General features: G+C 47.8%; 1 protein-coding gene across 2 annotated transcripts in view; it reads right to left on the reverse strand.

Moving 5' to 3' along the window:
• Positions 1–1,258: 1,258 nt before the first annotated feature.
• Positions 1,259–14,389, reverse strand: part of MAP2K4 (mitogen-activated protein kinase kinase 4) — a 67,011-nt gene continuing 53,880 nt past the window's right edge. For both annotated transcript variants that reach the window (XM_033076486.2, XM_033076487.2), the window contains 7 exons: positions 9,857–9,976; positions 9,088–9,139; positions 8,561–8,688; positions 4,468–4,545; positions 3,427–3,575; positions 2,884–2,929; positions 1,259–2,210 (listed from right to left, as the gene is read on the reverse strand). In XM_033076486.2, coding sequence (XP_032932377.1) covers positions 2,097–2,210; positions 2,884–2,929; positions 3,427–3,575; positions 4,468–4,545; positions 8,561–8,688; positions 9,088–9,139; positions 9,857–9,976 — 687 coding nt within the window. In that variant the 3' untranslated portion in view covers positions 1,259–2,096. The remainder of the gene's footprint in view (positions 2,211–2,883; positions 2,930–3,426; positions 3,576–4,467; positions 4,546–8,560; positions 8,689–9,087; positions 9,140–9,856; positions 9,977–14,389) is intronic.

The raw sequence follows: 14,389 nt of genomic DNA on the forward strand, positions 1-14,389 counted from the left end.
TGCCCTTCCTGGGTCTGGGTCTCTTCAGCCCCCACAGCCAGCACCCCTGAGACCTGGAGCCCCTGCAGTCCCATCCCAGGGGCTGAAGGCTGGAGAGGAATCACAGCTCCTCGGGGATCTGCCTAAGGACTCTGAGGGTGGGATACAATGACTGCTTTAGACATGCATGGGTCTGACTGATCTTTATGCAGGATGCACCAGAGCTGTCAGAAGGAACAGTTACTGCAAAAACCTCTGCCTTGTCTGTTTTGGGAAGACTTTGGCAACTGCCTTGCCTGAGGAGCAGCCCAAGAAGAACACAATCCAGGAAGGGCAGGACCAAGGGATCCCACGGGCTCAGCCCTGGTGCCAGCAGGAGCACCAGGATGTGTCACCTCCACCAGCTGTGTCTGAGGGCACTGCCCCAGCTCTCCTTCCCGGCTGGGGTGTGTTGCTTGGTCTTCAGTGCTTCAGTTTGCACAGGTGCCTGTGGTTGGATGTGGGGATCCTGCCAGCACCACGGTGTTTTCATTCCCATTGCATCCAGCCGGGCTCTGAGGGGAGGTTGCTCTAGCACTGATGAAATCCTACCAAGCACCTGAATCAGCTCAAAACAGAAAGCAGAGACTCTGCAGCCTCCATTTTATCCCTGGTGTGTTACTGAACACCTGAAAACTGCAGTATTTGGGGGAAAAAAATTTTGGGGGGAAAAATTAATCTTTGAAAAATATGTCAATTAAACAAAACAGAAAAGCTTGATGTGCTGTTTCACTTAAGACAGCTTGCCTGGCCCTGCTGGGCCAGCTGAGAGGAGTGAGAGGCTCCTTCATCTCCACCTCATCTTCTGCACCCAGCAATCTCAGAGAGGTTTGCTCTGGGTGCAGCACCAGGAGCTATGGAGGTCCCAGAGGAGGTTCAGTCTGCAGGTGGTGGTGAATTGTCTCCAGCAAGCCCAGCAGGGTGTGGTGGGCACAGAGCACCGTGGCAGCCCGGGCCACCCCTCCATCCTGCCTGCAACGGCGAGAAGGAAGAGCTCAGGTTGGGACTGGGACTCAGGAGCTCAGGACATGGGCTGGGAGGGCTGGGCTGGGCCACAGGCACAAGAAGTAGGGCTGGGGACATGAGAAGCAGGAACATGAGAAACACTGGCCAGGACTCACAGCCATCAGCTGGTGGCCCATTGAAGCAGCTGCAGCCTCTGTGGATGGCACTGGGTGAAGGCAAAGCAAAGCCAGTGGGTGGTGGGCACTGTGCACTATAAATCAGGTCAACAAGCAGGTTAAATTCAATCAAGTAGTTTAATAATTCTTCAGGTCAAAGGTCTTATCTTACCAGGTAACAATTTACAGGACACCTAGTTAAGAGTGAAGAGTGGCTGGCTTGGTAAAAGGAGGAAGAATACATTATTTCCCATCTCAATAGTTTAATGTTAGCCTCTTTCAACGCAACATATTTTTGGTAAAGACATATTCACTATATTTAACATGATCTCTCTTTAACAGGAAGTTCAGCTGAGCACACTGTCCCCAGAAAGTACACTGCGACTGTAAAGCAACAGAATTTCATAGCAGTAAATCTATTGCACTTTGTGAAGAATAAAATTCTCCTTTGCCTTTCCAGCTCCAGAAGGCAAAGCATCTCGTTGGTTAAGCAAGTTCTTCTCCCTCCAGGCAAAAAGTCTCTTAATGTTCAGACAGACAACGCCTAAGTTTTGTTTGTTTGCTTTTTATTATTACTTGAAACAACAATCGGAAGAGTTTGAGAGAAAAATCTTTCCAGTAGCTGCTGAGGAGTCTCCAAGTTTTGAGTCTAGAAATGAATTTTAGGTGCTATCCAATCACAGTCAACAAATAAATGTACTTATTTCCACATTTCATGAATATGTCCACAAAAGAGCAAGATGAGGTCTCTCTGTGACCAACACTAACACTGTGTGATCAGGTATTACAGGGATGCACTTTATATGTGACAACAGTATACAGACAGGATGGAAATAACACCAATATTATTGCACATGGTGTCTGGGCGAGCATTAAAAACACTGCAATATGTGATGAAAATTCTTTACAGCTTGTTTTCTCTCAGCCCTTTTTCTAGAGTTGGATGTAGCAGCAGTATCAATCCACGTACATTGGAGAGCTGGGAGTTGCTGGCATTTGATCCAGGATTTTACAAACATAGCATGCAACATCCACTGTGCGTTCCTCATACATCAGGATGAAGGGATGTTTCTGGAAGCAGATAAAAAGCAACAAGTTATGGTCACCCTCCTGGCATGTGCCCCTCAGATAAAAACTGAGCAGGTGAATTTGTCTGGTACAAGAACACACTTTGTGGTGGCTGTAGGAGACCAGGACACAGCCTGCTCCGTGGCTTTTCCACCTTGGGAATCCCTCCCCTGGGAGGTTAATGGAAGTGGGAGTCAGGACAGGACTCCAGAGTGTCAGGAGCTGACAGGCAGGAGGCACTGAGGGTGCAGGATCTGCAGCTCCTCTGTAGCACAGACATTTACTGAATTACACTTTCAGAAGAAGTTTCATCATCAGCACTGTCAGAGTGGAGAGAGTGGCAGGAGTGACAGGGAGTGACTTGCAGAGGTCAAACCCAAGCTCTGCTCTCCTGAGCCCTGACCCTCTGCTCTGCCCAGCAGGTAGCACTGGCCAGACCCAAATCAGAGCAGCTGGGACATAACATCAGGGAGGTTCTGGGCCAGTCACAGTTGCCACATGTGACTGATCCAAGCCAAAAGCATTGCTGCCCTCTCTCCTTCAGCACCCCCACCACAGACAGGCCCTGCTGCTGCCTGACTCCAGGGCTCTGCTCCTTCAGAGCTCACTTCTGCCTGAGCCCAGCCCCGTGTAAGTTGTGTGTTGGAGGCTTTCAGAAGCAGCACTGAGAACTCACCAGAAGCTCTTTGTACTTTGGCCTTTTGGACTCGTCCTTTGTAAGGCTAAAGAAAGCATAAAGATAATTAGGAGAATGTGGGATCAGGGAAAATGTTACAGACATCAAACTTTTACAGCACACAGTGCAGTTGCAGTGGGACTCACTTCCTTTGTTTTTTTTCTGGAAAACCCTTCCTTGTGAGTGGCCACTTGCTTCCCTCCCTTGCTGCCATCCCAGCCATGCAGGCAGGGGCTGAGGCTGTGTGTGCCACAAACTCTTACCATGGAAACTTCCCTCCTTTATCATGTCTCCTCTTGCTAGCACAGCCTGTTAGAGGTTTTCTCCTAATTCCTTTCCTGAAGAGCAGTTTCCAAGTCTGCCCTTCAGTCCCAACCCAAACAAATCCCCCATCACCTTCAAACCACTAAAATATGAGAGGTCCTCACCCTTATGCTGCTGCAGGAATGTGAAAATAAGGCAGAAGTGCTGGACACATGACCTTGCCAAACACCAGCCAACAAAACGAGCCAAGCTCGAGTCCTTTCAGCAGCACACACTTACCACAAGTTGACGAAGTTGATGAAACTTGGGGAAAACTCCCTTTCCTCTGAGTTGCTCAGCTGTGGTGGGTCTCCTTTCACTACCTGTGTCAACTGGTCAAACACACTGTTCCACTTGGGATAGGGGAATCGCCCTGTGGCCAGCTCGTACTGCAGGGAGACAGCAACAGCACCAGGCAGGTTTACATGAGGGAAGTTTGGCCAGGGGAAAAAAAATGTCTGCAACAACCTTGAACACCCCTCAGAAGGAAGACTGAGACGAGCTTCTTCATCCTATTCCCTGTATGATTCTAAGTAGAGGGAAGGTTTTACCCAGCAGTAAGTTCTGCTGCCTGGGTGAGGGGCATGGCCAGATTTGCCCTGACCAAGCCATGCTTCCATGCACTGATGGGTGTAGAAGAGTAAAATCCTGCAGTCCCTTCCCAAGCATCCTAAAAACCACTAGAGAAAATGGATAATGAGAATAACACAATCACATGATATCTCAAGTTGGAGAGGACCCATAAGGACCCCTGAATTCAACTCTCTACTCCTTGCAGGATAATGAAAATGAATTTTTTTTAAAGATCAGTGGTGAAAACAGAAGCCACTGGTTCATATTTAATTGCTTCTGCTTTTTCTTCTGCTTCACAACCTGGAGAAAGTAAGAGCTTCTCACTGTATCAATGTGTGCAGCTAGCAGTGCTGTGGTTAGGCCAGTGAGGAATCTGAATCCCAGAATCCAGGATTAACCAAAGTCTGTGTGCAGCCAAAGCACAGCGGCTGCCAGGGCTGTCAGAGGCTTATTCACACAAGCTGGGTGCTCTGCTCTGCACCCTCATCTCAGATTGTGAACACAAAATTCATTTACAATCCAACACCTCTTCCCTGCTCACACAGCCACAGGGCTCAGCAGAACCATTTACGTGGAAAGCACCCAGGCTGCTCCTGAGCCAGCAAGTGCCCACTTCACCCACAACACACGGTAGAGCTGGGCTGTGCTGCCCAGCTGTGACACCCCCACAGTGCCCAGGGCAGCCAGGCTGCAAAGCCCCTCACTTACCAATGTAATCCCCAAGCTCCAGACGTCTGAGCGCACGTCGTAGCCTTGCCTGGACGCGCTGGGGTCTATCCTTTCCGGCTGCAACAACAAGAAGGACCAGTCAAGCTCTGTGCCATGGAGGAAGCAGCCAGAACCTTCTGCAAACCTAGAGAGCACCCTGAGCCTGGCACAGCTCCAGAGGCAAACCTGCAGCCAGGGCAGCCATCCAACCCCAGCAGAGAAAATAGCTCAAGGAATCCCTTGAAACACTGATTTTATGGAGGTAGAGTATAAAAGGTGATCAGAAAAGGCAACTTAGAACAGTCCAATGCTTCAGGTTTTTTTCCTTTTGCACAAACACTTTGAGTAATTGTGACTGACTGACTTATTTAGGTTTGTCCAACTTTGGGATCTCTTTAACATGAAGTCTGACTTTCTCTGTTTTCACAGCCAAGTTGTTCCCAAGGGATCACAAGAACTGGAATCAACATCTCATCCACCACCCTGGGGAGTGAGGCTTAGCAGCATCTACCAGAACTCTCCTCCCCAACCAGCCAATAAGAAACTATCAAAAACAATGTGCTTTTAGAAAAGCTCCTCTGAACAAGGTTTTAGTCATCCCTTGAAGGCAACTATGATGTTACATGGCTTTAAGACATCTAAAATGTCTTTCATAGAAAGCAATATTGAGCCAGACATGGGTGATTCACACCTAAGAGCAAGTTATCCAGAGAGATGAGCCAGCAAAAAACATTTTTATGCCTTGAATGTCATTTTTATGAGAAACCTCAGTCTGCCTTACTTAGTTAAAAATATAATAATTAACATGTCGAAAGAAACAGGCTCTCATTCACTTTTGACTACAACAATAATAAAGATACCTGCATTGCAATAAATTCTAAATTATGGGGTATAGTAAATACTCTGAAAGCCCTGGTTGCTTTCTAAGATACATTTTAATACAATTTCATGGCAGATGCATCTGCAAAGTGGAGGTGGCCCAGCCCTGAACTCTACTGAGGACAAACACCATGCCTGGAAGCTGCCACCAGGGATGGACCACCTCAGAATACAACAAATCATGAGGATGCTGGCCTGGCCAGTGCTGTGACCCACACACCACAGATGCACAGGGATGTGTCACAGCAGAGCAGTGGCCAGGCTGCAGATGAAGGAGGGGACTGCATGGGGAGCAGCTGCTCTGGGCAGGGCCAAACCACTCAAAGGGATAGCAGGGATGGTGGCACTGGTGAGACAGAGCTGGTTGTCTCAGGCATCCAAGAGGGGCACCCTGATCCTGTGACCAAACACAGAATGGATATTTGGCCCTAGACCATGGTGGCACAGTTAAAGGGAAAACAGGACAGACCAAAATAAATCCCATCTAAATACAGAGCAGGAAGAATGCTGAGAATTTTCCATGTAGATCACATGGGAGCAATTAACACCAAGGAAGGAAGAGTCACCATGTCATACTCTGAGGACCTGGAGCGAGGGCTGCAGACAAAGCCTGGCTCAGGCCAGGTGTCCTTCTGATGCCAAGTGCAAGCAGGAAAGGAAATGGTTGAGGTAGAGACCCATCCCTGGATGTGCTGATGGGGTGAAGGGACAGGGTATGACTGAAACATGAGCAGTGGGTACCACAGATCCTCCCTCTCCTCCAAACCCAGCAATACAAACCCAGCCATACACAGCCTGCTCTCTGCCTGAATCACCTGGACATGAGACATCCAGCTGGCCCTGACAGCACTGCCAGCAGTGACTGTCCACTTCACCAGGGAGAAGTGAGAAGCCACAGTTTGCAGCCAGAGGCTCCCAGCTGACCTGGGAAAAGGACCTGAGTGATCAAGGATGGAGTGTGACCATCACACTTCACTCCTGGAGGTCTGGAAGGAGCAGAGCAGAACATCCATCCTCACAATGGCTGGGTCTGCCCCTCCACCCCTGCCTAAACCAAGCACTTCCAGTCTCACCCTTCCTCTCTGACATGGGCACGGGGTTCACTGGGGCATTCAGAAGGCAAAAACCAGTAATGGCACAAAGGCCACCAGCTCCAGTATGGCACACAGAGCCTACTCCCAGCAGCACCCACACAGCCAGAGGCAAGGCAGGGACTACAGGGAGCACTCAGGGAGGATGCAGGGCTGCCCAGGAGCTCACACTGCTAGGTGAAGGCTGTGGAACCTCACCTGGAGCAAACCCCCAGCACTGGCACCAGCACAGGGCACGGGTGAGGAGGACTCACAACAGGGTTGCTCCAGGGAACAGCAGCTGCCTGGGAACTCAGTCCTGCCTTTCTTTCCTCCAGAGAACATGAGGTACTAACACTTAAAGGCCTTTGCTCACTGTAACAATTGCAGGGAAACTGAAAGCCAAAAGCAAAACAATCTCTCAGCACCGCAGCTCCAAGGCTGAGGCGCCTCTTGCTGTGACAGCTCCAACAATTTTGGTTCAAGCACACAGCACTTGCTTGGCAGCTGGACATGGCTCCTGCTGCCTCCTCAGAGCACTCACAGCCAGACTGGCTGACATCCAGTGCCATTGTTACCAACAGTTATGTGGGGACCAGGCTCCTTCGGGGGCAAGTGCCACGGGGTTGATGTGCCTTGTAAAATGAGACACTATCATCAGAGAGAAGTATCCAGCAGCCCTAAGCAGAGCCTCCCTAGCTGAACAGAGCTACTGCTCTTGGCCTATTTACACTAATTAATACTATTTTCCTTCTGAGAGGAGTTGGCAGCCTGACTCTTTCCCAGGTATATTCAGTTTGATATTCCTTCAGACATCAGCCTCTGCTGGGTTGGAGAAATAGCTGGCAGATATGCCTGCACACTGGGGACATCTCCCCACTTTCCAGGCTCCCTGGTACGTGGAAATGCTCATGTACTTGGAAAGGAGTCACTGAGGCTGCAGAGCAGCAAGGAAGAGGCCAATCATCTCCCACATCACTTGCCAGCTGCTGGCTGCCCCACAAACCCTGTGCCCTGCCAAGGCTCTGAAAAACACAAACTGAACTGCAACACTTTTGCTCACTTAGAAGTCCACCCAAGTCTGGAGCTGCCAATGGAGCAAATCACAGAGTGCATGTAGACAGACAGAAAACCAAAAGGTTGTGGAAGCACTCATCCACCAACATCAGGGTTGGGAAAAGGGAGCACTGCAGCTATTTAGACATTTCAGGAACTGTCATGGCAAAACTACACCAAGAACCTGAGGAGAGGGAACCACTACCCATGGCTCAAAGAAAGATCAGAGCCAGGGCAGACAGATGTTGCCTTGGACACCACAGTGAGAGAAAAGCCATCTGAGAGCCATGGCCTGGGCCAGATGGGAACCATACCTTAAAAGACAGGAATTTTCCTTTTTTCTACTTGGTAGATAAAAAGTTGAGAACAGTATTTTTCAGCATACAGAGCCATAAAGATATAAGAAAAACTTTATAAATAAAGACAGGCACTAAAATTAAAGTTATATGAACAGCAGTAGGCACACAGCTCCCTGCACAAGGTACCCTCGGCTCATGTGAGAACAGAGATGCATTTTCAGAGCACCCTGAAGCACTGATGTGTTTAGAACCCTTAGACAGCTTCCAAAATCACCACTACAGCTTTTCTCTCTGGGAGGGGGAGGGTAGCAAAGAAGCAGGGCAGACTCCCAGGAGCCACAACTCAGCTCCAGCAATTTCCACACAGCTGCTCTGCTACTGCTGCTCTCCAGAATCACATTCTCCTGGAATGAAGTTCTGGCACACTTTGGAATTAAAGTGGTTTACAAAAATCACTGTAGTTCTGCTCTGTGACATAATCTTACCAGAGCAAATGGATTTCTTGCAGACCTAGACAAACCCACACTCTGACAGCCCTGCTCCCCTGGGCAATGGTGTTTTGGAGCTGCTGGAAGGCACAGAGCTCTCTCCACTCCAGCACCACAGCCCTGGCAGCAGCAGAGGAATTCAGCAAAAAACCAGGAATTTGGTCACTTTGCTACAGCCTGGATGACACTGCCACAGCAGTGCTTGATGCAGAGCTCAGTTTCATCCAGGAATGGGGTGCTCATCCCACAGGAAACACCGTTAACAGGGAGGGTGAGATCCCACAGGGCCCATCCCACTCACCGCCATGTACGGCCGGCACCCTGCATCCCGCGTTTTGGCAATGGAGTCCACGAGCTGTCCGCTAATGCCAAAGTCACAGAGTTTAATATTTCCATTTCTGTCCAGAAGAATATTGGAAGGTTTGATGTCTGCAGGGGAAAGAAATTTAAGCCAGTAAGTCACAGCTGGAGGTTTCAATTTCAAGCAGAGCAGCTGCAGAGGATCGAGGCCGGCAGTGCTGCGCCATCGCTGTCACCCTTGGTGCTGGATCCTGCACGGGAGCACAAGGGGATGGAGGTAGCCCCAGAGATGCCACGTGCCAAAGGCAGATGCCCAACCACCCTGAAATCACACTTACATGGAAAAAGTACAGGCTGAAGGGGCAATAGAATAGGCACTGGGACACTTGTTCAAAACCTGCACTCAGACTCATGGCGGTACAGCTGCTGTGCTTAAACTTTGAGTGAACCAAAGGCCACTGGCAATTCTTGCAATCATTTTAACAGACAAGAAGAGAAGACATGAACTTAAAGACATGGAGAACTCACCTCTGTGAATGATTTTCAAGTTTTCTTTTAAGTGGTTTAGTGCTTTCACAGTCTAGGAAAGAAAAATAGACGAAAAATAAGCAGATGTCGTAAACGAGTCCTGTGATTATTAACTTTTTGGAACTCCAAGAACAGGGGTAAAAAGCATTTAATACATTGAGATATTTATTATGCTGTAATATGCCATGTAATAAAAGCAGGTGATATAGGAGAGGGCATGGGCATAAGTGAACACACATCCCCTGTGACCTGCAAAGATCCCACTCTGGGAGAGGGGAGCAAGGGGTGGAGCCAGAACAATCTCTGATGTTAATTATCCTGAGCAGTAACTTATTTCAAGTGCTGTTCTGTATTTTTTCAGCAGGTCACAACTGTTTCAATTACCTGACTTTTCATTAAGCCAGAACTTACAGGTTATATCAAGAAAACATCTGCCAGGTTCTCCAGTACTTTTTGCACAAGACTGCCAGAAGCTTCTCTGGTCTGGGCTGGTGCCTGTGCTGCTGGTGCTCACATTCAAGCAGACAGAGCAGGAAGCTGGTCCTGGGGTCTGTCTATGAACTGATTACTGACCCCAGGATGTCCTTTTACACCATGCAACATACTGTGGAAAAGTCATGAGCACCCTGAAGAACCATTCCCAGTGTGGTGCAAACTGCAGCAGCAATTTTGCTCCACACACCAACCAGCTTTTCACATGGAGAGTGATCTGAACAAGGATCTGAACTTTTCAATTATCTTCAACAGAAAGGTTTAACAAAATACTCACAGCTAAAGTGATTTTGCCTAAGATTTCTTCTGGAATAACATCATCTAATACACTATATACATATTTGTAAAACTTATCAAACGAGGTAGACATGAGCTCCATACAGATCCAACAGTCACCCTGGAAAGAGAAAAGAATGTGTTGAGATAAAAATGAGAAATAGAAATCCAGAGAGCATACACAGATCTGCTGAATCCTATGAAATACATTAACAGCAACATGCATTTGATAGAACGGATGGAATTCAGCTTGATTAGTTTTAGCAATGAAAGACTTGCTTCCATCCACAGTGGAAGCATTTACCTGCCCAGTTCCCACATGACATCAGAATTTAGATGCCTGAACCCAGATGAATCCAGGCCTCACACACTGTTTTGTTCTCCAGAAGGCTGCAGGCACAGGGGAACACCCAGAAGAGGGGAGCTGCTGTCCTAGGAAGGGCTGGCTGGCTGGGGAAGAAGACTTTGGGTTACAGCCAACTGCAATTTACCCTGCTCATTTGGCATCAGGCTTTTCACATCAGCTCAAGGCAGAGCAGGAGCTGATGTCATCCACTCAAGGGCTGCTACAAGCCCGAGCCCAGAAAACTCTCACTGCACCCAAAAAAAGCAGAAGATGGAGTAAGTGCTGTGACACACAGAAGCAGGGACATCACAGTGAAAGAGGCCACAGCAGCACAGCAGGACAAGGGCATGACAAGCACACTTCAGGAGACCTGGAGAAAGGGTGAACCTGGGCTGCTACGGACCACAGGTTGGTTACAGAGGAAGTTGGCTAAGGAACTGTTCAGATTTAAACTACAGAAATGAAATTGGACAATACATGTAGAAAATTCCTCTTTTCCACACTAGCAACAAGGGCAAAGTGCAGATGAAGCACTTCCATACGATGGAGAGTGGCTCCAGTGGCAGTGATGTGCATAAATCAAGTGGGACAGGAAGCCCACCAGAGCTTTATGAACTACCTGTAGTGAAAGCAGCCTCTCTCTCATGGACTGGTTCTACTGGCCACAGGATCATTCAAAAACTGCTTCTGTTTTGATCAGATTTAAAAAAATTGGGACAGGGCTATATTCCTGTGCTATTGTACTGAGACTGTGGGGGAGAGGACTGGTTCTAGAGAGCCAGAATACCACTGACCACCTGCAGACTTGTATTTATGTCCAATTGCACCAGTACTGTGAGTGGCTTCCACTGCCCAGGTTACAACAGCTGATGTTTGGACAGCAAAACAAACCACAAAGCACATGAGCAGAGCCATTATCAAGGCTCTCATAATAAAGGCTTCACCTGTACTCTGCACTACAGGTTGGTATAGGTATGGTGCTGAAACCTCAAGAAAGTACAACAAATATCTATCCAATGGTGATTTTTAAGCATAAAAAAACCCTTTTATGATCAAAAGCACTCAAGACCTGGTTTACTGGTCTCCTGAAGTAGATGCCATACAGAACTCCTGAATGGGGGCATTTATTGATCTGCTAATATAAAAACCTACCTGACCTACATGAATTCATGTCAGCAAGATCAATGGAAAAAGATAACAGGCCTTTTGCACTATGCAGCATCCTTAAGGCTGGTGGCAAGATCCAAAACTCTAGAGGCAAACTCTTCCTGGGACTTGGAGAGCCTTACCTGTTGGCAAACTGGTGAATTTTAATGGGAAGAAAAAGGAAGACTGGCTGGGCAATGGGGACTCAGCTGTCTTCCTGAACAAATACCAAGAATTGCTGATGTACATGGACAAGTCTACTCCATTGTGAAATGTGAGGACAAAACCACCCTAATAAGTTTCAGGTTGATTTCCGATCATAAAATGACAAAAGAAGCACTTTAATTCTATCTTCCTGTTGGAGCTGTTCTTCCAAAGAATGTATTTTGGTCTTTATTGGATATTAAATTACCAGATGCTAATGCACATCTTGTAGATATTCCAAAAAATGTCCAGGAACACCCCATGCATTTAATCCAAAATATCCTGTCGAGGACAGACACAAAAGCCACTTCACAAGCAATGGAGATGCTTCAGCTTCTCAATGCAGAGAATTCCCATTGACCAGGGAGCAGGCGTCACAAAGATGTCACTCATCTGGAGTGCAGCTCACCAGAAAGGACCTGAGGGTCCAGCAGGACATTAAGCTGAACATGAGCCAACAATGCATCTTTGCTAGGCTGAAGGATCACAGCAAGAGGCAGAGCATCACCAGCAGGTGGAAGGAGGTGATCCTTCCCTTAAATGCAGCAATGGAGAGGTCACACCTGGAGTGCTGTGACCAGTGCTGGGCTCCCCAGCACAAGAGACTCCAGCAAAGGGCAACTAAGAAGACTGAGGAACAGGAGAATTCCCCCCATGAGAAAGGTAGATAAAGCCAGGACTGTTCAGTCTGGAGAAGGTTCAGGGAATCTCATCAGCCTGATGAGATCATCAGCTGCACAGGGGATGGAGCCAGGCTCTCTCAGTGGTGCTGAGCAACATGAACAGGGCACAACCTGACACACAAGAAGTTCCCTCTGAACATGAGGAAACACTTTTTGTCAGAGGGATTCATCACTGGCACAGGTTGCCTCAGGAGACTATGGAGACACTATCCCTGGAGAAATTCAAAAGCTATTTGGACACAGTCCTGGGCAAGTGGCCCTACTTGATCATGGGGGTTGGAAAAGGTGATCTCAGATGTCCCTGCCAACACCCACCACTCTACAGTTCGAACGCTGAAGGTTCAGCACATCTGCTCACTGCAGGGGCAGCCAGCTCTTTATCCAAGTTGCAGCCACACCAGTGAGAGAGACTGACAAATGTCACCACCACCACTATAAATTTACATGGCACAAAGGACACTTTTCCTACAGACCAGGGACTGACAATGCTGAGGCATGGCAGCAGAGTCAAGAATTTCCATAAAAACAGCATGAGGTGCATCAACAGCAAAGAGATCAAACAACTGAGCAAGGCTATGTCAGCAATTCACACCAGCCCAGCACTGTGCTACCAACACATCCCAGCTCTTCTCTCCTGGCAGCAGAAGTTCCCCATGGGCTGATTTACCCAGCTTCCTAGGCATGTTCTGCAACTTGCAATGAATTTTTCATTGCATAATTTTATCAAGTATTGAATTTGTTGGTTTAAACTTGGCTCAACTACACGTGCACTGTGTAGGAATCACTCCTGAGATTCCAAGTCAGGTAAGGCTTCTTTCCTTTTCCCCTCTTAAAAAGAAACACAATCAGAACAGGTACTTTGAAGAGCCATAGTGTGGTCATGGTAACGACCCAAACATTCCCAGCTTTACAGATACTGTTTCAAATCAGAGCAGCTGTAAAGCTTGTAGCAGACAGGCAAGAAAAGAAAACCTTTTTTTTTTAGACCTAAAAGCCTCTTAAAACAGCTATGCTCAGGGCCAAAGTCTTGGGGGTCCCAGTGCAGCCCTGTGGGCACAGCCCACAGCTCCTCTTTTCTCACAAGGAGAGACTCAAACGAAATGTTTGCAGAACCTGTGTCAACCAATTTATTTTTTTTTCTTCTAGCAAGTACAGCCTTGAGAGGAAACACATGAGCTTGAGTAGCCAGATCCTCTTCAATCAGATCTCTGATGGCCAATGTGGACAGCCCTGTGTGCACTAGGACTCTGGGCTCTCCTGGGTGCAGTATGGAAAAACCAGCTGGTCTCCTGGGGCCAGTGGGAACCCCACAAAGTTCAACAAGTGTAAGATCCTGCATTTGGGCACTCACCAGTATAATGGTGATGGGATTGAGAGCAGCCCTGAGGAGAAGGGCTAGGAGATACTGGTGAATGAAAAATTGGACATGAGCTGGTAGCATGTGCTTGCAGCCCAAAAAGACAACTGTGTCCTGGCCACAGTGCACAGAAGCCCCTGATTCCACACACAGACTGAAACACTGTCTTTTACTTTTTCAGCTTTGTTCTTGTTTCATTGACCAGGCAATTTAATCTCATGCAGTGGGTGCCAGTTGGCTGAAGCAAAGTTCTGTACCTAGCAATCAACTTGTATTTGTTGCAGTTAAACATTCCACCACATGCACAGACATACAGTAACAGAAATGTCCCTTCTCACTGAAGAACAGGCAGTAACCGATAAAAATTCATGTGCTGCTTGCTGAGGGACAAGTAGGACCCAGAGAAGACTTTCCCTATCACAAAATGTGGAACAAGTAAGAGAAAATACAACTACAGAAATTTTTGTGTAGTATTTTCTGCCTTCCCAAATCTAACTGCTGGTATTCACAGAGGCTGCCACATTAACTTGTGCTCACAGCTACTTCCCTGACTACAAGCTGGGACATTTGTCTGGCTACAAAGTAAGACCTGCATAATTTTGTCCAATTTGGTTTAGTATTCCCAAACTGTCTGGATCCCAGAGCTTAGCTCTGCCTCTCCACATCAAGCACTCCCAGTTGTGGAAGGCTGCCTGCCTTTCCTTTGTGCCAGCTGCCCTGCTGCTTCTCCTGGAGCTGCTCAGACCCTGCCAACCCTCTGACTGCACAAGCTGCCTATTCAGTGTGGTAAACTTCTGT

This window comes from Catharus ustulatus, chromosome 20 (assembly GCF_009819885.2).
Source record: "Catharus ustulatus isolate bCatUst1 chromosome 20, bCatUst1.pri.v2, whole genome shotgun sequence".
Classification (NCBI taxonomy): Eukaryota; Metazoa; Chordata; class Aves; order Passeriformes; family Turdidae; genus Catharus; species Catharus ustulatus.